Source organism: Syngnathus leptorhynchus, chromosome 16 (genome assembly GCF_054491065.1).
Source record: "Syngnathus leptorhynchus isolate UIUO chromosome 16, UIUO_Slep, whole genome shotgun sequence".
NCBI classification, from domain to species: Eukaryota; Metazoa; Chordata; class Actinopteri; order Syngnathiformes; family Syngnathidae; genus Syngnathus; species Syngnathus leptorhynchus.
In genome coordinates this window covers 1,700,938-1,723,401 of record NC_141210.1, presented here as the reverse complement: position 1 = coordinate 1,723,401, position 22,464 = coordinate 1,700,938, and the positions used below count along the sequence as shown (strand labels likewise).

Genomic DNA, 22,464 nt, shown 5'->3' with positions numbered 1-22,464 from the left:
TCCCCCCATTCCCAAATATGTTTCTGATTTCCAATATTAACAATTTAAAACATAGGAGTCATTTTCTTTTCATTATAAAAACCATAAAGACAGCACACCGAATTACCTTTGGAAAATCAGTTAAGTGTACTGATATATAAATTAGTGGCGTTTATTATGATTCGAGAGGTAATAATTGTTCTGTTTGTAAAGTTTTCAGTAGTTTCCATGCAAAAAATATATAAATGTCATCATCATTATCATCCTCCCCTCTTCTTATGATTATTTTTATGACTTTTGACATTATTATTATTTCCAAATTGTCAGTGATGCACCAGAGCCTATACGACTAAGCTATTGTTTCCAATATTTTACCTGCAGTATGAACAATTTGGAAGATACCTGTACTTCTGACGCAGTTGGGTTCCCTCTGGCGGTCAATGTGTAAATTACAGTATTGCCTCCAGATGTCGCTGTCACAGTAATGGAGGCATGTATTCTGCTCTTTACAAGAAAATCCGGTGGGAGAATGTTTGGGCATCAATTTGTGGCCTGAAACTGAAACGCACTTGGGTTCTGCAGCAGAAAAACAATCGAAACGCACCAACTTCTGAATGGCTTTGGGTTTGGAGTGTTTACTTTGGTTATATTTGTCTGATAATTACATTTTTTGATGATCTTAAACATAAAAGTGACAAAACTAGATATAACAGAAGAATTTGACAAGAAGGTGCTGTAAAATTGCCCCCCCAATTAAGTTTCTACACTGAAGTTACGGTCACCGGTCGATAGGAGGCGCTACCAAAATATATGTGCGGTTGGGCCGCTTCTTTCGGCACGAAGAAGGCTAACCAAACACAAGCTCAAGCTAACTGTATCAACGAGTTACCACCGATTTGCGATACTTGACACAAACCGAAAGTATAACATAAGCCCGAGGTAATCGTTGAACGTTACCGCTGCAAGCGGGCCATGCAGCTCCCCAGAAGGTAATGAGCCGGAAAGCCTCGAGGTCTCGGCTCAGCGGTGCCCACAAACTGCAACCACACCGGAATGACTGGCAGCCCAGGTTGGTGCTCTGTTTCGGGGAAGACTAATGAAAATAAAACGCTGTGTTTTTTTTAGGGCCTGTGCTCGGCTTCCTCGTCAAGTAATCCCCGCATGGATATCGAGCCACTTTTTTTTTCGCCTTCTAGTCACAAAATGAAACACCTCAACGTGGCCTAGTATTGGCCTTGTCAAACATTACGTGGTTACTAGCCCGTCACTTGTCTAGTTTTAGGCGCTGTGCGAGCCCTTACATCCAGGAAAGGTTCGACTTGATAATATGACGCTAACGTTAGCATTGGAGACCCTTCAAACAATCATTTGAAATGTGATCAACACTTGCGAATTGATGACAGTTGTGCATGCACATCTGATTGCAAAGCGCGCGCTAAATTGTGACAGAAATGCCTTTGTTTGCTGCTGGCGCTCCACATTCTCCCACTGCTGGTGTGTATTGATTTACATTCTACGCGTTTATGGAATTTTAAAAAGCAGATACACATTCACAATAGATTGTTTCGTCTGATCTTTTCACAAATAATCCTGCTTGGTGGGCCTGAAATCGAGGTGTCATTTGGAAGGCCGTAGCATGCTGCAGGTTGATATCAGGATTGCGAAAATTTGTCCTCGCAGAAAGCGTCTACTTTCGTTTCCTCGCTCCAGTTTTCAGTTCAATATTTCATTTGAATCCCAGATGATGCCAATGTCCGGTTTGTGAGCACGAGGTGTCCCCACTGCATGTTGAACTATGACCATGTGGGAACAGAAATTCTGAAGGAAGGCACCAACCACTAGGGCATTCTCACGGTGCTATTTGCGAACATTTATGCTGGAACTTCTGCCAACTCGCCCATTTGTAACAGCATTAATTTCCTCTTACACTTGCACCCCAAATGCATTGCATTAAAACATTATTTATTATTGATCATTTTTAGGATTCTAAACTCTTAGCTGAGCATCCCCCTTAAAATTTCATTGATTTATTATTAGTTTCTTTATGTAATATGCGAGTCATGGTCCTTTGTATTCCATGTGTTCACGGCAAGCAATGTTATATGATTGAAAAGGAAGATCATCCAATTTGATCCGTTTGCTTGTGTGTCACTTAGTTTCGTTCGGATACATTTTCAATGCATCAAACTCCGAATCAATGCCTTTTTTTGTGTGCGTGTATGTGCATATGTCCGATTCTACAGAGTTGAGAGTGTGTCATTCATCGAGGACGGCGTGAGGTCCAGAGACTTCGGTTCAGCAGCGTTTTCCGACACATTGTCCTCCAGCTTGGCTGAGCAGCCAGTAGTGCCCAGCGATGCCTATGCCGCTGCAGATACACTCCATGAAGCGGGTGAGGCCTCAAGACTTCACAAATCAACTAATTCTTTCACTTTTGTTTCTAAGTCATGGAAAATCTTAGTTAGAGGTTTGACATTGAGAAAAGGAAAACTGCATTTCTATTTTAATGGAGCATATTTTATAACCCACAGGTGGATATGAAGCTGGTCAAGGTGTCTATGATACTACTTTTGGTTGGAAGTCGCTGGGGCAAGAGTTGAGGCCAAATGACTTGACGGCGGATTTAAACTCTTTTCAGCATGGAAACCGTGCTTTAGCTTCAAAGGACATGAGGAAATCGCAGGGTGAGATGTCTAAGATCAGATGCTATCTTGTCCTGATTTATCTCATGAAGGCTGCTCTACTTGGGTCAAAAGAGTAAGAAGACTTTTCTTTCACCCGCATTGTAGACAGAGGGATGGCTCACTCAGACGAGTCTCGGTTGGCCAACCTCCTGCGCCGAGTTTCAAGGGAGGACGATCGTGATCGAAGGTTGACCACCCTTAAGCAGTTGAAGGAATTCATCAGTCACAGCGAGAATAAAGTGGTCAGTGATCAAGTCGTCGTAAGCCTAAAAAAAAGAAGAAAGTTGGACATGTTAACTGGGTAAATGTGTATTTGTTGCAGAACTTGGTCAAACAGTTGGACACCATCCTCAGCACCTTGAATGATATTTTGAATGAAAGGTAAGAGCTTTTTCTTTTTTTAACGAAGAATTCTAAAGCCCGCTCCTAACATACATGCTTCCATGTGATGTTGACGGTTGTAGTAGTAAGCTGCTCTGGGAGTTGCGTCAGGATGCAGCAGCCTGTTTGGGTCTGCTCTGCACTGTGCTCAGCTACGAGGCGGAGCGAATCTTCAAGTGGCTCTTCCTCAAATTTACTTCAAGCACTCGTGACGAGGTGAAGCTCTTGTACCTGTTAGCGACGCAGCGGGCTTTGGAGGCCGCGGGTGAAAGAAAGACCTTCACTCAAGTCATGCAGGTAACCAGATGGACTTATCTCAAATTGCGCTTCACGGGAACTTGGGTCTGTGATTCAATTGTCATTTCCCAAATAGCATCACAGATTTTCAAAAGCAACTGTCCTATTTTGTGTCTTCTAGCTGGTGATGAGCAATCTTCAGTCCATCTTGGAGAATGTGGACACTCCAGATCTGCTTTGCCAAAGTGTGAGGTGTATTCTTCAGGTGGCTCGCTGTTACCCACACGTCTTCAGCACCAATTTTAGGGTGAGAGTGCTGGCAGGATTTTTGGCATACGGCTGAGATTGATGAACATATTTTGGAATGTGAAAATCATGAACATTACACTGACATTGTCACTCTTGTCTCCACCTTTGCATGGTGGTTGTTCTTTTCAATAGGACACAGTGGATATCTTGGTGGGCTGGCACATTGACCACACTCAGACGCACTCACTCACTCAGCAGGTGTCAGGTCAGTGACAATTCTGTTTGTACAACTTTTTTGAAAGTTGAACATACTAGCTTTTTTTTTTTTGCCAATATCACTGCATTGTATGAAATCATGATAATGTAAAAAAAAAAAAAACATTGTCTTTTCCCTTGTACACTTAAAGCCTGGCTTCAGAGTCTAGAACAATTCTGGGTGGCAGATTTGACTTTTTCCACCACTCTGCTGGGACAATTCTTGGAGGACATGGAAGCATATGCAGAGGTGAAGCGTGCATGTGTGTGGATTTTTACGACTGTTTTCATCAAGCAGACGGACTGACTTGGTTTTCTTTTTAGGATCTGAGCCACGTCGCGTCAAGGGAGGTGGTGGATGAAGACATCCCGCCTCCTGCGGTGTCTCTACCGAAGCTGGCGGCTCTTTTGAGGGTGTTCAGTACAGTCGTTCGCAGCATCGGAGAGCTTTTCAACCCCATCAGAGGACCACCTATTACTGAAGCCTATGTCACTGATGTGAGAGCAGCACACGTGTCTGTGTTGATGTGTTGAATTATGAATTTAGCCTGCCAAGTCAACTGGGAGGTTGAAAATATGATTGTGTCACATGGCGGGGAATCCTTGCCATGCATTATGTAGCTATACATAACTCGACATTCATGCCTTTTATTCTTTTTCAGATCCTCAACCGGGTTCTGGCGTGCGTGACCACAGCCAAGCAGGTCCAGTTCTCTGAGGCAGTTCTAACTGCAGGGAATGAGTGTGTGGGTGTGTTGCTGGCCAGTATGGAGCCCTGTGGACAACTAATGGAGACAGTCTTAGCCTACGGCTTGGACCAGTTGGACTGCTGCCGTGCTTGTGGTGCGGACTACAACCTGGCAGTACTCAGCCTTGTCACACTGGTACGGCCATCTTTCACGAGCGCATTTTCTTGTGTTACTAAGCTAAATAATTAAATACAAATGCATATTTTGTTATTTTTCTATCCAAAGTGTACAAATTACATCACATTTTTTAACAGTCAGTATTATATCAGTACAATCAAAAGGAAAAAAAAAAAAAGGCTGTACAACAGGATTGTATACACATGAAAAAAATGAGCACTAACTCTTCACGTATGAATTAGATTGTGGAGCAGATCAACACAAAGTTGCCCGCCTCCTTCGTGGAAAAATTGTTGGCACCGGACTCACAGCTGCTAGAATTGCGCTTCCATCGAGAGAAAGAGGTTTGTGACCAGGGGATAAAGTTTTAAAGCGTATGCGGGAAAAGCGACAAACTGCGATAAACTCAGCTCTTGAATTTGTATGTGCACTCCACAGGTGGTGTCAGCTGCACATGGTGTGTACCAGGCGCTCCTGGGTCTGAAAAATATCCCAACCCTGGAGGCAGCTTACAAATTGGTATTGGGAGAGATGGCATGTTCCCTGTCCAGTATTTTGGCTACCCTGGAGCTCCCGAGTGGGCTCCAGCCACCCGATAGCCCCTGCCTTGGCATCCGCCACCCAGCTTTCGCTTCAGTCACCCTAAACCCGGAGAAGGCGCAGTTTATCATCATTTTCAATCTAAGTACTCTCACCACCATCGGGAACACCAAGAACTCACTCATTGGGGTAAGAAACACAAGTTTACTTAAAAAAAATCATGCTCATCTCAAACAAAACAAAAACCTCGTTGGGCCCAACTTGAATTAATTTCTGGTACCAGTATATGTATTTCTTTTTTTTTTTGGTGACCCGTTTAGATGTGGGCTTTGTCTCCTACTGTCTTTGCCCTGCTGAGTCACACGCTGATGCTGGTGCACTCTGAGTTAGCAGTCTACTATCCTGCTGTCCAGTATGCTGTGCTTTACACTCTCTATTCCCATTGCACCAGGTAATGTATAAACATGTTATTTACAGATGACTGTACACACGGAGCAAAAGATTGAAATGAGTTACATCATGACCCTGTGTCTACTTTTGGACTTTCTAACTGCTGTCGTTTCTTCTCTGCACCTTCCTCCATCAGACATGATCATTTCATTTCCTCCAGCTTGTCTTCTTCTTCCCCTTCCCTATTCGACGGGGCTGTCATCAGTACTGTCACGACAGCTACCAAGAAACATTTCAGCACTTTGCTCAACCTTCTGGGAGGGCTGCTGATGAAGGAACATCTCTACCCTGAAGCCAGGTTTCGTCTTTTTTTTTCTTTATGCCAGCGTTCTTAAGGCTACCTTTGGAAACGGGAGGATTTTATATCAACATATACTTTGTAATATCGGCAGTATGGCGTAATCACAACTTGGTGGTTTGATTTATCAGGAGGCTGCTGCTGACATGGGCTCAAGAGATCTCACTCTTGATGAAGAGGTCGGACACTTATAGCCCACTATTCTCCTTGCCTTCCTTCAACAAGTTTTGTCGTGGCCTGATGTCCAATGGTAAACTCAGCATGTTCAGACGTCTTCTTTTGTCTTTTTTTTCTTTTAAGTTCACAGTAATAAAACCGGTCTTATTTTCCTGCGCTGTTTTACTCGACAGCCCTGAACGAAGATCACAATATTTGCCTTCAGACCTGCAACAGCCTACTCATCCTCTCTTCATCTTTATCTGTGGAGCTTCTGCAAAGGTCAAATGTGTCTCCTTGTTCGATTGCTTAACCGTAGAAATTCTGAGGATCTGTTGTGCTGAATCAAGACTATGTTGTGTTTTTTTAGGTGTGTGGATGTGTGCAGAGTCCAGCTTGTCCACTCAGCGGTGAGGGTGAGGCAGGCCTATGGCAAATTGCTTCGGACAATACCCCTGGATGTTTCGTTAAGGTAAAACTGACAGTGCAGTGCTTCGCTCCTTTCCAGCTGTTTCAAGTCTTAAAAAAAATTAGTCAGAGCTCCCAAATCTAATGATACTGCTTATTTACTTAGGTTGATGACTTTAACTGAAACAATGATGTTGAATTCTGCTGTACTTAATATCCTGTAACTCATTGGCTTGATGTTTATTTTGTTGATTAGCACTCACAGTCACCCAGAGATGACTGGCATCTCTTTGGCCATCCGCCACCACATGAGCCGAGCACCGAGCAGCACCTTACACCCCCAGGACTTCAGTGACCTCATCAGCTTTATCTTATATGGAGTCTTGCACCGTGGAGGGTATGTTGTTGTTGTTTTTTTTCTTCTGAATAACGCTCACCCTCACTTGATGAATTAAAGATATGTTTGTATTTCGTTCCCGTCCACAGCAAGGATCCGTGGCTGGAACGACTTTATTACAGCTGCCAACGCCTGGAGAAACGTGACGGCCGAGGTGGCGCTGATGGCGTGCGTCCCGGTGTCGTACCCAGGGCTCTGTTAAAAACCGAAGTGGTCCTGTGGCAGTGGGCGGTGTGGGAAGCCGCACAGTTCACTGTCCTGTCCAAACTCCGGACGCCACTCGGGCGAGCTCAAGACACCTTCCAGACCATTGAAGGTAATACTGAATTTGTGTTTGATTATGAATTGGTTTAGGCCATCAATCAGGACACACAGGAGAGTTCGAAGTAAAATGACATTAATAAAATGTCTGAGCTGTCAAAATTGTGACTACCATTCGAATTCAATAAATTCTGTACACCTACCAATTGTATATCCCTCTGTACTGTGCATATTTCAGGTATGATCCGGAGCCTGGCTGCCCACAGCCTGAACCCAGAGCAGGATGTTGGGGCATGGGCCGGCGCTGGAAGCGACGGCGAGGGTCACCATTCCAATCAGCTTCGGATCACTCTGCTGCTTCAGTATCTTGAGAACCTGGAGAAACTCATGTATAACGCATATGAAGGCTGTGCTAATGCTCTCACTGCCCCACCAAAGGTAGACTAAGTCTCTCTCTACACTGCCTGTTTAAAATGTCCAGTTGAAGTGTTAAACACCACATTACATTTGCATTTGATTGACTAATGTAAACATCTTACACAGGGTATCCGGACATTTTTTTACACCAACCGTCAGACATGCCAAGACTGGCTGACAAGGATCCGCCTTTCGCTGATGAGGGTCGGTCTCCTGTCCGGTCAACCAGCAGTGACCATACGGCACGGCTTTGACCTTCTTGCTGAGATTAAGAACAGCAGCGCCCAGGTTTGGATAAGGACTTTGTCAGTCAGTGGGGTCGGATGTTTGTATGATCCAAAATTGTGATGGGGATAAATTTCAGGTCAATGACTTGATTGGCTGTGAGGCAGTGAAAATAACTTCAGCACGTCAGAGAGTCAACCTTGTTTCTGTTTTGTTTGCTTCAGGGTCCAGAATGGGAGGTTCCTCTAACATTATTGGCAGAAGCGCTTTGTGAGCTGCGTTGTCCGGATGCTATCCATGGACTCGCTGCCTGGAGTTTTTCGAACACTGGCAAGAGTCTCAGCTGGTTGTCCTCGGTTGCTTTACAAGCGGAGGGACGGTAAGCAACCTAAAATTGTTCGGGATTGTATTTTTTATTTGGGAAATTACTATTTTTTTTTATTCATTTTTATATGACAAATGCATTTTGCCAAATTTAAAAGCAAGATGATGTACGGGCATTGTGTTTTCTTGCGTGCGCCTGTGTTTAGGTTTGAGAAAGCAGCGCTAGACTATCAAGATCAGCTGTCTGCAGTTTCAGGGATGGACTGCAGCATCAAAAGCTCTGACTGTTATCTGCTCAAACTCTCCAGTAATACCAACAGCCCCAAACATACCAGCAATGGTAATTACCAAATGTGAATTTTAATCAAGTCAACTTTGGTTCCAGTTTGATTCCATTTAAAAACTTTTTTTTTTTTTTTTTACCATGTGTTTTCTTTGAAAAGGTGACAGCCGAAAAACCGTGCTGCTGAAGTCAAACGATTGCTCCCCCGAGGTGGTCAACCTCATGGCTAACAAAGCATGTCAGTGCTATGTGGCACTTTGTGATTGGCCCTCGGTCAAGGAATGGCAGGCCACCGTTCATTCCCTGAAACAGAACTCCACCAATCTAGTCAACATCAACCTGAGGGCTGATTTCAACTACATTCAGGCTCTAAGCCGCTTTGAGGACGGAGATTTGACTGAATGTGGTGCTCAACTGGAACTTCTTCCTGGAGAAGACTTCAGCTCCATCTCCAGTAGCAAGGACAAGATGGGCAAGTTTGGGGGCTAAAATTATTTTTTAATTTAGGGAAATTGCTTTTTGATTAACTGCACATCAAATTTTTATGAAGCATTCTGTTCAAGCTTGTGTTTGTTTCTGTGTCTGGTGTAGACCTGAAGAGGCTTCTACCCTCAATGAGTCCTGATCCAACAGAACTTCAGAGAGCCATTGAAGTACAACTCCTCCGCACTGCTGTTAGTGCCCTATCAAAAGCCAGTCAGCCACCAGAGCAAAGGGTGCCATCCAATCAAGAGTGAGTATTTAGCAAAAAGACATTGGAAAAAATGAGCACAACAGGATTAACTTGATCCATCAATGATTCTTGTATTTTTGTAGTACATTGGTGCGGTGCTTGAAACAAACTGGAAGGATCTGCCTGGGTCCTCTTCGACTGTCAACCTTGACCCTCTCTGATGCCTTGCCCACCCTTCCCACTTTGCAGCTTCACTGCACTGCCACTCTAGAAAACACACTTTCAGGACAAGAGGTGAGTAAACGTGAACATTTTTTGCTGGATGGTGTTGATTCATTTGTGTGTGCTGTTGTGCTCTCCGTAGGACTCTGTGGTTCCTTTGAATAGTGAGGCATTGAATTCGTGCAAACAACAAGATGTCCAGCCTTTCCTTCAAGCCCTCAGATACACCATGTTCCAGAGACAACTCCTCAACAAACTCAGAGGTGATAGAGTCAGCATTTTTAACAAAAACAACAACCATCCATTATTAAATTGCACATAGAACCGAGGTAAACCTAAAATGTCTTTTTCCTCCTCTTCCAGGTTCTTCTCCAACCACGGATGCCCACCTCACGGAGCTTTGTTTGACGACTGTAAAGTTTGCTCGCAAAAAAGGCAACGTCGCTTTGGCATCCCGCTTGCTCAGCCAGTGTTGCGACGGAACCCAAGATGATGAGCAGGGGGACGAACTGATAAAGGCCTTCCGACGCCTCACCGTGGAAGGCACGCTGGGAGAAAAGTGGGGGCCGGAGCTGCAGATAGAAAAAGCCAAAGTAGTGAGGACTTCAGGTGAGTACACAAATCTGTCAACAAATGCAAATGATGGCAAAGAAAATCTGGACATGATAATGCACAGTAAAAACTTGCGTGACCTGTCACAAATTGCTCGTCTATTAAAAAAAAAAAAAAAAGTGATGACAGCAATAAAATGATCATTTTCAAGCCAAACAAACAAAATTCATCAATTTCACAGGCCAGTCCATTACAGCCATGGAAATGCTGAGCAGGGCTGCTCTGTCATATTGCTATGTGGGCAAGAACGAAGGCGCTGCCTGTCGCTCGCTACTCACACTCTGCAAGTGGCTGTTGGCTGACTGGAAAGACATGATACCCCAGCTTAAACAGGTACACTTTATTGGAATGCTCCTTGGTTGGTACTATGCTATATCTTTGTGTGAAAGTTGCTGCTGTGCAAGCTTGACTTATTTGATCACATGACTGCGCTTTGCTCTTTGGCTCCAGGTTGTCAAGATGTCAGGGACGATAAATTCATCAAACGCTACGAGCAACATGTCACCTTTGTGTCAGAACATTTCTGCTCTGCTGGAGCTTCCTCTCGTGGAACAGAGTATTCCTCACATCACTACTGAGACCTCAGGTAATTTGGAATATTGTATAGTTGTGTACAAGAAGCAGGTCTTTTGAATAATTACACATTTTTATGTAGTGAGTGTTGGCGTCGGGGAGCCCGACTTTGTGCTTGGCCAACTCTACCAGCTCTCCACCAGCTTAGCACCTGAGGTGGCAAAGTCCTGGGCAGCACTGGCCAGCTGGGCATACCGCTGGGGTCGAAAGGTCGTCGACAATGCCAGGTTAGTGGACCCAAGAAAGTATCTGACACTAGAATGATTATACCATACCCGTAAACTAATATCTCACTGTAAATAAATGTTTTTTCCCTCTAGCCAAGGTGAGGGATTGCCTCTTCTCTCTGGAGAAAAGAAGGATATTGAGGAGCTCTTACCTAAGAGCACGAGTGAAGAAGACAAGCAAACCATTTTTAGCATTCTTGGTCAAGCCATGTGTCGACCAACTGGCATTCAGGTAAGGTCAAACTTTTTTTTTTTTTAATCATCATGACTTGACAGGTTATTATTACCTACTAATTTGTGTTGTTTGAATTCTGTGCGCTAGGACGAAGACATGGCGCTCCAGCAGGAAGATGATGAGGATGACATGGTGGATGTGATATGGCGACAGCTAACCGCATCGTGCCCTTGGCTGGCAGATGCAGGTCAACCTGTTGCAGATGGTTTGATTCGGGTTTGGAGACGCGTGGTGGACCGAATATTTGGCCTCTACAGGATCTCTTGCCAGGCCTATTTCACCTTCTTGAAGCTCAATGGTGGCCAGGTAAGATTTGGAGACACACCAGGTAGAAGGAAAATAAGCAATTATTGACAAGCCACCATAGCCAACTGCCTACAGGTGTGAAAAGTCTCTTTTTTTTTTTCTTTCTTCCATTGTTTCAGCTCCCCATTGATGAGGACGACCCCAAACTCCTGCTGTCCTGTCATAACAGCAAACAGAGTAACGACGACATGATCGTCATGGCGACCCTTCGTCTCCTCCGTCTGTTGGTCAAACACGCTGGGGAACTGAGAGAGGGGCTTGAGCTCGGTTTAGCCTCCACCCCAACTGCACCATGGAGGGGTATGTCAAACTCAATCCATTTTATGTTCAGTCTAGAAGTTGGTGCCTTTTTAAAAAAAAAAAATTTGACTTATTGATTTCTTTCTCAGGTATCACGCCACAGCTCTTTTCACGTCTCAATCATCCAGAAGCATACATCCGACAAAGTATATGTAGCTTGCTGTGCCGAGTGGCCCAGGACTCCCCGCATCTCATCCTTTACCCCGCCATTGTGGGCTCACTCTCCCTTGGAGGCGAGGCTCAGAATTCAGGCAGGCCTTAATGTTTTTCTTTATTGCTCATCAAGCGTTACATAGTCTTTATAAAAACAGCAAATCTGCTTGCAGGGAGCAAACTGCCATCGGCTCTGCCCACATTTTTGGGGAGCATCCAAGGAGAAGAGGAAGAAGAGCAGCCAGAGGGTGGTGACAAAGGTGAAAATCAAGAAGAACTGGCAACGTTCTGCTCCAGTCAAGACCAAGCCATGATGCAGGATTGTTACAGCAAGATAGTCGAGAAACTCTCCTTGGCAAACCCCACCATGGTGCTTCAGGTCCAGCAGTTAGTCAGCGAGCTGCGCAGGGTGACGTTACTCTGGGATGAATTGTGGCTGGGCGTGTTGCAGCAGCAGCACATACATGTCCTGCGTAGAATCCAACAGCTCGAGGATGAGGTGAAGAGAGTTCAGAATAATAACACACTCCGAAGGTGAGCTGTTTAGATTCTTTACACCCACACCGCCATTTATACATTGTTCAAAAGTGACGGTTAGACTGATGTGTGTGTGCCCCCCCCCCCCCCCCCCTCCATTGTGCTTCAGGGATGAGAAGATTGCAATCATGCGCGAGAAGCACTCCGCTTTAATGCGGCCGGTGGTTTTTGCCCTGGAACATGTCTGCAGCATCACATCAGCCCCAGCAGAAACACCACACGAAACCTGGTTCCAGCAAACCTATGGCGACGCTATCAATTCAGCTCTCGAGCGGCTGAGGAACCCTCACAACCCCGCCAACCCCGCCAGTAGCTGGCTCCCGTTTAAACAGGTATGTTTTTGATATTAGGTTTTGAATCTGTAGAATGTAATTGCATAATAGCCTTTTCCCTAACATAACGCACAGTAGTCACCCGAGAGAATTCATTGTCGTTAATTTGTGATCTTTGTTAGATTATGCTAAGCCTGCAGCAGCGTGCTCAGAAGCGAGCTAGCTATCTTCTTCAATTGGATGAGATCAGTCCACATCTGGCATCCATGACCGCGACAGAGATGGCCCTGCCCGGCGAAGTGTCAGCGTCAGACGCCGTCACCATTCAGAGCATCGGCAAATCCATAACCATCCTTCCAACCAAGACCAAGCCAAAGAAACTCTTCTTCCGAGGCTCTGACGGTCACAACTACCCATACCTTTTCAAAGGTAAAGACCAACTGATTGCGACAAATGTTCGTTTGTAACAAAAGTGATCTTGTCCCATCTCTCAAGGTCTGGAGGATTTACATTTGGACGAGCGCATCATGCAGTTCTTATCCATCGTAAACACCATGTTCACCAAGATCAACCAACAGGAGCAGCCGCGCTTCCATGCGCGCCATTATTCCGTCACACCCCTTGGAACACGTTCGGGACTCATCCAGTGGGTTGATGGAGCCACACCTCTCTTTGGCTTGTACAAGCGCTGGCAGCAGAGGGAGGCTGTGCAGCAAGCTCAGAAGGTAACATACTATATTTTGCAGCAACAATATTTGCAATGCCCACTTTCATAATTGAATGAAATCTTCCCCCCCCCCCCCCCCGACGCAGGCTCAAGACTCATTCCAGCAGCAGCCGGTGCCTCTCGTCCCACGGCCAAGTGAGCTCTATTACAGTCACATTGGTCCTGCCCTGAAAGCAGTTGGGCTCAGTCTGGACGTAACGCGGCGAGATTGGCCCCTCAGTGTCATGAAGGAGGTGCTGAAAGAATTGATGGAGGCCACGCCTTCCAATTTACTGGCCAAGGAGTTGTGGTGTTCATGTACCACACCGAGTGAATGGTGGAGGGTCACTCAGGTAACTTTATTGAATGGCAACGTAGCACTTTGCTTGAGATTCATTACTACGTTCATTTTCTTGTTTCCATTTTATAGTCTTATGCCAGATCCACTGCCGTCATGTCAATGGTGGGATACATTATTGGTCTTGGTGACAGACACCTCGACAATGTGCTCATTGACATGACTACTGGCGAAGTTGTACACATTGATTACAATGTGTGTTTTGAAAAAGGTACAGACATTTTTTATTTATTTTTTTAGATGACGTTTCACGTAATTAGTCCAATTGAACACTAATGTAATTGCTTCCCATGCTTTAGGAAAGAGTCTAAGAGTCCCAGAGAAGGTGCCTTTCAGGATGACGCACAATATTGAGAGCGCACTGGGAGTTACTGGGGTGGAGGGAATCTTCAGGCTCTCTTGTGAACAGGTAAGCACATAGTTAGCGAGCAGCACGTTGCCAATGAGCCGTTTCTGATGAAGTCTCGCTCTTTTAGGTTATTCAAATGATGCGCCGAGGAAGAGAGACCCTCCTGACGCTGTTGGAGGCCTTTGTCTATGATCCCCTGGTGGATTGGACCGCTGGGGGGGAGGTGGGCTTTGCGGGTGCAGTGTATGGAGGAGGGGGCCAACAGGCTGACAGCAAACAAAGTAAGAGGGAGATGGAGAGAGAAATCACACGCTCGCTGTACTCCTCCAGAGTGGCTGAGATTAAGGTAAGGATCGTAAGATTGGTTCCTCAGTCGTCAGACATGCAATTGTTCCACCTCCCCTCAAAAATAAATTCTTGATTTTGACTCTGTGCTTTTTTGCAAAGGTCAACTGGTTTAAGAACCGTGACGAAATGCTGGCCGTCCTGCCACAAGTGGAAGAAGCTGTGGAGGAGTATTTGGTTCTCCAGGATCTGCTTTGCCAGGGAGAGAAACTACAGGCCAAGTTGCAAGAGGAGGTGGCCTTCTTGGAAGGAGCAGAGAACCATCCAGAGCATCGAATTGTCACTTTGGAGCAAAGGTATGATGTTTTTTTTTTTTTTAAGATTGTGAATATTGATGCCACAATTTCACCTCGTCTCCTTTTACAGGTACTCTGAACACACCCAGCTCCAATCACGACAGAGGACTGTGCAAGAGGCCATTCAAAGTAAGCTGGTTGACCTGGACCAGTGGATTTCCCAGTACCAGGCGGCATTTTCCAACCTGGAGACGACTCAGCTGGCTGCTCTGCTGCAGGATATCAGTACCCCCATCGATTTAGGTTAGGATAATCATTTATTGTTATTTCTTGACCTATGACCCCCCCCCCCCACTCTCTTGTTCAGATATGAATCATTTTTCAATTACGATCCTCCCCAGGTCCTCCCAGCTATGTTCCAGCGACAGCCTTCTTGAAGAATGCCGGCCAAGCCCATCTGATCAATCAGTGCGAGGCCCTGGAGGCCGAGTTGAGCTCCTTGCTCCAGCAGCGCCGTGGGGCCCTTCGTATTTGCTTGGAGCAGCTGCACAGCTACGCCACAGTGGCTTTGCTCTACCCGCGAACCAACGTGTTGCGCCATCGAACACACCAGTGGAAGGCCTGGTTGGAGGAATTGCTGAGAGTCATGACAGTTGAGCACTGCCAGCACATTTACAGACAGTAAGCTCTACCCCACAACGAAATCTCGACGTTACAAACCCGGATTGACCTCCGATGTTGTCTTTTCCCGCACAGATACGAAGTGCTGTTTACCCCTCAGTCCAACGCGGCTTCCTGCCAGTTCACATCCAACGTGGAGTTGGCTCTGCAGCGACAAGTGGCCGACACCAACGAGCGCGTCGTGCATCAAGCTGAGCGGCTGAAAGCCGAAGGCACAAACGCGGCGGCGTGCGAGGAGCAACTGAAGGAAATTGAGCACTGCATCGGGGTCTTCCTGAGGGAAAATGGAGAGTCGGGCTCACTCAGCCTAGCTGGCATCATCACCTCTGCTCTCTGCTCGCTCTGCAGGTTCAAATGGCTAATACATACCTAACAAGTCATTTCAAACGTCCAAGTTAATACAATAGACATTGCAAAAATGGAGGCATCATTGGAAATGTGGTTATTTAGGCGCAATCTGGTGATGGAGAGTGCAGCAGCGAGTGCAGGAGAGCAGCTGGTCGACCTCATGTCCCGGGACGGAGCGTGGTTCTTAGAGGAGCTCTGCAGCATGATCGGAAACGTCAGCGCCTTGGCCACGCTTTTGCAGCGCTGCCCGCTCCTGCCAAACGATCTGGAGCTCCCGTCACCTTCCGCCACCATTCAAACCATTTATCTGGCCAATTCCGTCTATACCTGCTTGCAGGTAATGCTGTTATTGACGCACACACAAAAAAAAAGTAGATGAGCATCTCAATAATGACTTCCCTTTTATTACTGTAGGAACTGAACACCAACTTCCGTCAGATTATCTTTCCCGAGGCTCTGCGTTGTATGGTTAAAGGCGAGCCCACTCTGGAGTCCATGTTGGCAGAATTGGAGCAGCTCGTAGAGCAGAGCTCCGATGGTCTCGGCTTGCAGGGTTTGGTTGACAGCCTGTTAGCCACCTCGGGGTTGGACCACGATGGACGCAATCAGTGTCTGGACATCACGAGGTGAACGTTGGTCGTTTTAAGAGTTTCATTCGACGCGGCGACGGGGAATATCTTGCAAATAATGTTTGCGTTCACACACAGGATGTTGCGTGCCCAGTACTCTGAGCTTATCCAGCCACGCTGCATGGACGCCACTGGGCAGGACTCACCAAAGATGTCTGCTGGTCAAATGCTCCTTGTTGCCTTTGATGGAATGTTCACTCAGTTAGAAACTGCCTTTGGACAGCTCACTGAAAAGGTTGGAACCACAGTGTCAGTGAAATATTCAAAGTTTCATGATTCCCCCCTTTTTTTGTTTGTGTGTGACTTTTTTCTAGGTTTTTTTTTGTGATTATTGTTTTAGTGGATAATGATGATTACAATCTATTGCTTGTTTTTAATTTCATTCCCTGTTTATCTGCTGCTTACCCTCAGCTGAGTTCACTGGAAGTGCCGTCGGCGTGGAGGAAGATGGACGTTCTGCGGGAAGCACGCGCCGCACAACTCAACTTCTTTGACAGCCTCGCTCAGCGGGAACTGATGGAAGAGGTTTTCTTTCTTAAGAGACTACAAACCATCAGAGATTTCTTCCGAATGTGCTCCTGCTTTGCGCAGACTCTATCTGGTGGGATTTTCTAAATGCTCAAAAGATTTGCATACAAATGAGTAAATCATGAATATCCAGCCACTGACAGATCATCTTTTTTTTTTTTCATCTGCATATTAAGGACCACCTCCTGATGAGCTCTTGACCTCCAATGGACCAGTTAGTTTAGGAAAAGCATTATTCCGGCAGCCTAATGTTACTGGTTCGACTGGGGCGATAATCAATGAGGAACAAATGACCCGCCCCATCAAGGCCTTCACAGCAGAATTTGTTTGGCAGATGCTCATAGGTCTGCCCAGCCAAGCTCTTGGCTTGGCCCTCTGCAGCACCATGTCTGCTCTTGGACTGGATGTCATTGCCCAGGTCGAGGCTAAAGACTTTGGTGCCGAAAGCAAGGTAGAAAATTTGAGCACATCATTCGAGAGTCGTGTCTACATTTTGACTTTTTATTTCGGAAGGTGTCTTTGGACGAACTTTGTAAGAAGGCGGCCGAGCAGAACCTGGCATCAGGTCGCGTCTCCCAACCGCTGCTTAACAGAGCCACGTTGCTGGCCGCCTCTTATGACACAGCCTGGAAGAAGTTGGACCTGTTGCGAAGGTTGGATGGCAACCTGGAAGCTGCAAAGGCCAGCCTGCAGAGGATTCAGCTACACGTTGCTATGTTTCAGGTACTCCACAAATTCACGATTAAAGTACCTAAGTATATTTGCTTTCAAGTAGCACTTGCTGGAATGTGGAAATGAAAAATCACCCACTTTTAAATCTTATCAAATAATAGAATGTTTTTTCTTCGTACGTGTTTCCCCCCCCCCAGTGGCAGCATGAGGACATCCTGGGTCCCAATAATCAAACACTCAGTGTCAACATTCCCCCTCGTGCCGTCATTCTCAGCAACATGAAGAAGAAGCTGTATAAGCTGAGTCAGGAGGAAGGAGCCATCGTCGCAATTCAGGAGAAGCTTTCAGCACTGGAGGCTAGCATCGAGCAGCGCCTTAAATGGGCCGGCGGCGCAAACCCAACATTGGCCCCCGTCCTTCAGGACTTTGAGATGACCATCAGGGAGAGACGTGCCACGGTAGCCAGAGAGAACCAGCGTGCCAGCCAGGTGCCCCCAGCTTACCGGGCTTGTTTCTGTACACTTAACCAGTACTAGATGGACAACTCATTTTTCACCTTGTAGGTCACCTTCTTGTGTTCCACCATCCTGAACTTTGAAGGCCTTCGCACCCGATCCGCCGAGGCGCTCAACATGGACGCAGCTTTGTTTGAGCTGTTGAAGCGCTGCCAGCAGACCTGCTCTTTTGCTTCCCAGTTTAGTAGCACAGTGTCCACACTGGAGCTTGAACTGTTACAGAGACTGGTAGGTTTGACCACCGCTATAAGCATGACATAATGGAGAAGACTTCACTTTAATGAGCCCTTTTGTAGAGCTGATCAGCCTGCCCGTCCTTTATTCGGAAATGTCAGCTACACAATAGTCATCTCATCTCTCTCTCTCTCTCTCTCTCTTTTTTTTTTTTTTAAATGTTCATTACAGAGTCCAGTGCTGGACCTACCTATAGGCAGCCCTGATTGGCTTAGTTGCGCCCAGAACCATCTGGAAGAGGAGCTTAGTACGGAGCAGAGAACTCAGGAGGAGCGGGAACAGCAGCTGGAGTCCTGTGCCGAAACACAGCAACTCCTCATCGACTCCATTAAAACCATTTTGTCGAACCACAACCGCCAACTGGCTGATGTCAAGCACCTCCTCAGAGCCATGGCTAAGGTACTGTCTGTTCATTTCAACTTGTAAATATTCTTTTGTCGTCAAGCACAGAGTGCCGTTCAAATATCCGCCCGGCCCGTCTACAGGATGAGGAGGCGGCGTTGGCCGACGGCGAAGAGGTGGCATATGAAGGCAGCGTGCGTAATTTTTTGATGGAGTACAAGGCGTGGCAGGACAACATCCAGGTAGTGTTGTTCACGGTCATTCAGGCCAGTGGGCAACCACGTAATCAGGAGCAACTGGAATTGCTCGAAGAGATCCCCGCCACTGTGAAGGAGCTCCAGTCCCAGAGTCAGAGGTAGCACTAGTGTTGCCCACAAGAATTTGCTGCAATCCATGACAAGGTGTTCATCCTCTGCTTTCTTCCCGACAGTGTGTACAACGGCCTGGTTGGCTTTGCCTCCCCACTGGTGACAGACAGAGAAAATGAATGCGCCAGTCCTGTGTCGGCAACACAGACGAGCTTTGCGGCCGGTATGACTTTCAGGATTATGCAGTAGAAGAGTTTTTTAATTTTATTTTCATATATTCAGGCTCTGTAAAGCACTTTGTTGCAGCAACATGAAGGTGTATTGTACTGTATACTATAAGCAGAACTCGTTTTGTGCTTAAGCTGTTCGATGCAGTGGGTTGAAGACCCAGACAGAGTCCATGTCCCAGAATGCACGGAAGCCCCTGCCACGTAACCTGGTAACCCCTACGGACACCCCGCCCAGCACACTAGTGACCAGTAAAGGCCTCAACCCCAGCCCCAAAAGGGCTGCACGAGATCCCAAAACAGGAAAAGGTACAACCGCTCTGCACTCATGAGACAACACGTTTATTTCATCATGAATTCAATTCAAATCAAATGTTTTTGTCACACTTCATTTCAAAGCTAGACTTGTATGTCCTTCTCGGCCACCCGAGGGCACCATAAGACACACCGTAAAATTGCAATACTTTTTATTGACGCTCTTCCACCAGTTAACCTTCTTCCTCCTTTGCTTGCAGCTGTTCAGGAGAGGAACTCGTATGCTGTCAGTGTGTGGAAAAGAGTGAAAGCCAAGTTGGAAGGCAGAGACATCGATCCGAACCGAAGGATGAGTGTCACTGAACAGGTGAGGCTTAAAAAATGCACTCTGACTGCTAATGAGACGCCGTATCTGAAATGTGACTGTACCACCAGAGAGAGCTCGTGTACCGCATTTATTTTTATTTATTTTGTTTTATTATGGGTTGACTCAAACTTCAGTTGAGTAGTAAATAAATAAAATGGGTGAGCTAGCTATCGTGTTAGATTGCTCTCATTACTACCACAATGTAATATACTGTAGCTACAAATTACACTGCTTAAATTATTGGTTGAATTATATTCGTCCTGTCTGAATTGAAAAGGTTTGTGGGAGGGTGCACTGGTGGAAATACCATGCTATAGGTTAAAAAAAATATATATATATATATCTACAAGTTTTGACATCAGAAGAACCCTAAATGAAACCAAGTGTTTGCCTCCAGGTGGACTTTGTAATCAAGGACGCCACAAACATGGACAACCTAGCCCAGCTGTACGAGGGCTGGACCGCCTGGGTGTGAACACGACACCAGCGTCATTCACGTCTTTGGTCCAGTGAAGGCTCGGAGATCCCACTACAGTCCAGCGGGTCTCGGGTGTCGGAACAGCAGCACCAGGCCACACTGTGAGGAGGAAATGGAAAGCGAAAGCTTAGCCCGCCCTCCCAACCTCCTGGGCACCCATAGCGGGCTAGCCACCCCGGAGCACCGCTGCCAACCACACTGCAAACATGGGCGATCGGGCCGACGCAACGGGCCTTCTTTTCTGGGGCCCGAAGGCAAAGCCGCGCCGGACGGAGGGGGAGGGACGGGAAGGAGTGCAAACGCCTCCTCATTCGCTCACCTGAGAGATACCTCCCCCCCCCCTCACCTTTGCAGCCCACTATCAAGTTGTACCCCAAACATCACTGCGTCCTGTTGAGCTTGTCAAACTCCGCCTGAGTTCAGGGTGAAGCAGGAAGTGAGCCGTTTACTCCCCCCCCCACCCCGAAGCACACCGCCGTCACGCTGCGGCCGGGACTTCACCGGGGCGGCCCCGAATCTCATCAATGGCTCGTCTGCGGAGCCCCCCCCCCCCCTCCCCCCCAAGTTCTCTTGAAACTCTTCCTCATCGGGTATGTGATATTGATGGCCAGTTGGCCAGAATGAAAAGAATGAAGGTTCCTCTGGGATTCTTCCGAAGACGGAAATGAGAGAGGAAAAGAGAATCAAACTGTTCTTTAATTGATCATCAGACTTGACCAAATAAAAGATTATTCGGATGGATTTGCTCGTCGGAATGCTTTTTGGTGCGATTATGTGAGACGGGACACTAAAAGGTGAATTCATTTAGAGGAGGCACAATCTCCAAATATTTCTTGTGTGCATCTTAATGAGTCTGTTGTGCTTTGTAACAATTTGTTCCTTCTTTACAAATAAGCAACTATAGACTGTGGCTGGCTTTTTTTGACTGTTCTTCTTCGAATTTCTCTCTTTCCTCATTAGTAGCAACTTCCGAAGCCCTAATTCTTGTATTTTATTCGTCTGACTTTCCAGTTTTATGTTTTTAGCGGGATATAGGATGTTTTTGGTGATGGTGAAAATGGTTTCTTAAAGCTTTTATTCAATTTGTTTGAATCGAAATAAACAATGGATTCAGAAGTGCCATGGAGTAGATGACATCAACACTCAGCAAAAAAAGAAAAATGAGCAGAAACTCTTTTCCAAGCACCCCCCTAATTTTCACAGCACAACATAAAAAGTAATCCACTGCACTCTGTTTTTTTTAAGTAAAGGAATGTAGAAGTTTTTGTTCAGATCAATAGATAAAACAGATGAATTGATTCAAATAATCATGAGTGACAGCCCTTGTCTATTTGTGAACAGTGTCAGTTACCTCCATCTTTCTGAGCATCATTTCTTCTCATTTTGGACTCTGCTTTGGTTCCACTGTATTATATTCATGATATTAAACTTTATTCAACTATATTGACTCGTTTTCTCGTTTCTCTATGAAACCAAAGAGATCGGCATTCCTCTCTCAAATACAAACCGGTATTCTTTTGTGGAGACCCCCCCCCCCAACCCCCCTCCCTCCCAGGGGCTGCTCCCTCAAGGTGGACAATCAACCTCTGTGATGCCCACTGCTTGCACTCTGGCAGTCTCCATTTTGCTCCCAGAGCTATGTCACGCTAAATCTGGATGACTATTTTTGAATAAGCACGGAGACAGTTTCTCTCACTCTGACATCTTGGAGGATGAAATCTTTTTTTTCTTCCACAATGGATTTGATTCCTCGGGATCAAAATTGGGAAGTCGCAGTATCATCTGAGAGGTAGGCTGCCTTTCTATTTCGACACAGCGGTGAAACCTGTGGGACCCAAAAGAGGCTTTCAGTGGTGTTTTCTGTATGATACGCAAAGTCGGTCTTTTCATCAAGGAGATGTTTTTTCATCTATTTCTCGTTCTTTCAAAGCATTCTGAAACGTTTGAGATCAGTCCTGCTGGCTGAGACAGTGAAGGCAGGATTCATTGTACGACCACTTAACATGCTTTATTTCAGCATTCAAATAATTAAAAACATCTCAAATTATTATACATATACAAAATAGGTACAGATCTTGTGGTGTTTCTCCCAATTTCTTTTTCTCTCTCTCTCTCTCTCTCTCTCTCTCTCTCTCTTGATGGCTCTTTTTGTGTGCATTTTCAAATGTTGCCCACCTTCAGAAAACAAGAAACAAATGACAACAGATGTTTTGAGGATGGGAAGGCTTTTGGAGAATTTCTTTGAGTTACATGAGCAGGGGAGAAAAACAAAACTGGAAAAAGAGAAGGTTTCATTTTCTGTCGTTTCATTTTAGCACCAAAAAAAAAGGCCTCTGTCACATCACAGTAGAGACAAAAGTGGATGT

At 46.0% G+C, this 22,464-nt stretch overlaps 1 protein-coding gene across 1 annotated transcript; it reads left to right on the top strand.

Annotated features, from left to right (window-relative positions):
- The first annotated feature begins 791 nt into the window (after window positions 1-791).
- smg1 (SMG1 nonsense mediated mRNA decay associated PI3K related kinase) lies at window positions 792-21,541 on the top strand. The gene is made up of 62 exons (XM_085933895.1): window positions 792-1,048; window positions 2,223-2,371; window positions 2,511-2,663; window positions 2,769-2,905; window positions 2,986-3,044; window positions 3,128-3,341; window positions 3,463-3,588; window positions 3,723-3,795; window positions 3,938-4,035; window positions 4,110-4,283; window positions 4,448-4,669; window positions 4,894-4,995; window positions 5,090-5,380; window positions 5,512-5,642; window positions 5,778-5,939; window positions 6,071-6,189; window positions 6,290-6,377; window positions 6,466-6,567; window positions 6,760-6,900; window positions 6,990-7,216; window positions 7,400-7,599; window positions 7,705-7,866; window positions 8,028-8,182; window positions 8,334-8,467; window positions 8,571-8,882; window positions 9,002-9,143; window positions 9,227-9,377; window positions 9,448-9,568; window positions 9,669-9,914; window positions 10,099-10,250; window positions 10,368-10,503; window positions 10,573-10,717; window positions 10,811-10,949; window positions 11,040-11,258; window positions 11,378-11,558; window positions 11,648-11,809; window positions 11,885-12,245; window positions 12,358-12,580; window positions 12,703-12,949; window positions 13,016-13,245; window positions 13,334-13,579; window positions 13,657-13,795; window positions 13,884-13,993; window positions 14,061-14,279; window positions 14,381-14,574; window positions 14,645-14,817; window positions 14,916-15,195; window positions 15,271-15,543; window positions 15,646-15,880; window positions 15,958-16,169; window positions 16,251-16,407; window positions 16,584-16,773; window positions 16,877-17,151; window positions 17,214-17,423; window positions 17,570-17,860; window positions 17,936-18,115; window positions 18,293-18,520; window positions 18,607-18,818; window positions 18,894-18,994; window positions 19,134-19,307; window positions 19,514-19,620; window positions 20,018-21,541. Exons 1-62 carry the CDS (start codon window positions 972-974, stop codon window positions 20,093-20,095), a joined length of 10,947 nt encoding a protein of 3,648 aa, XP_085790021.1. The 5' UTR covers window positions 792-971; the 3' UTR covers window positions 20,096-21,541.
- Window positions 21,542-22,464: the final 923 nt, after the last annotated feature.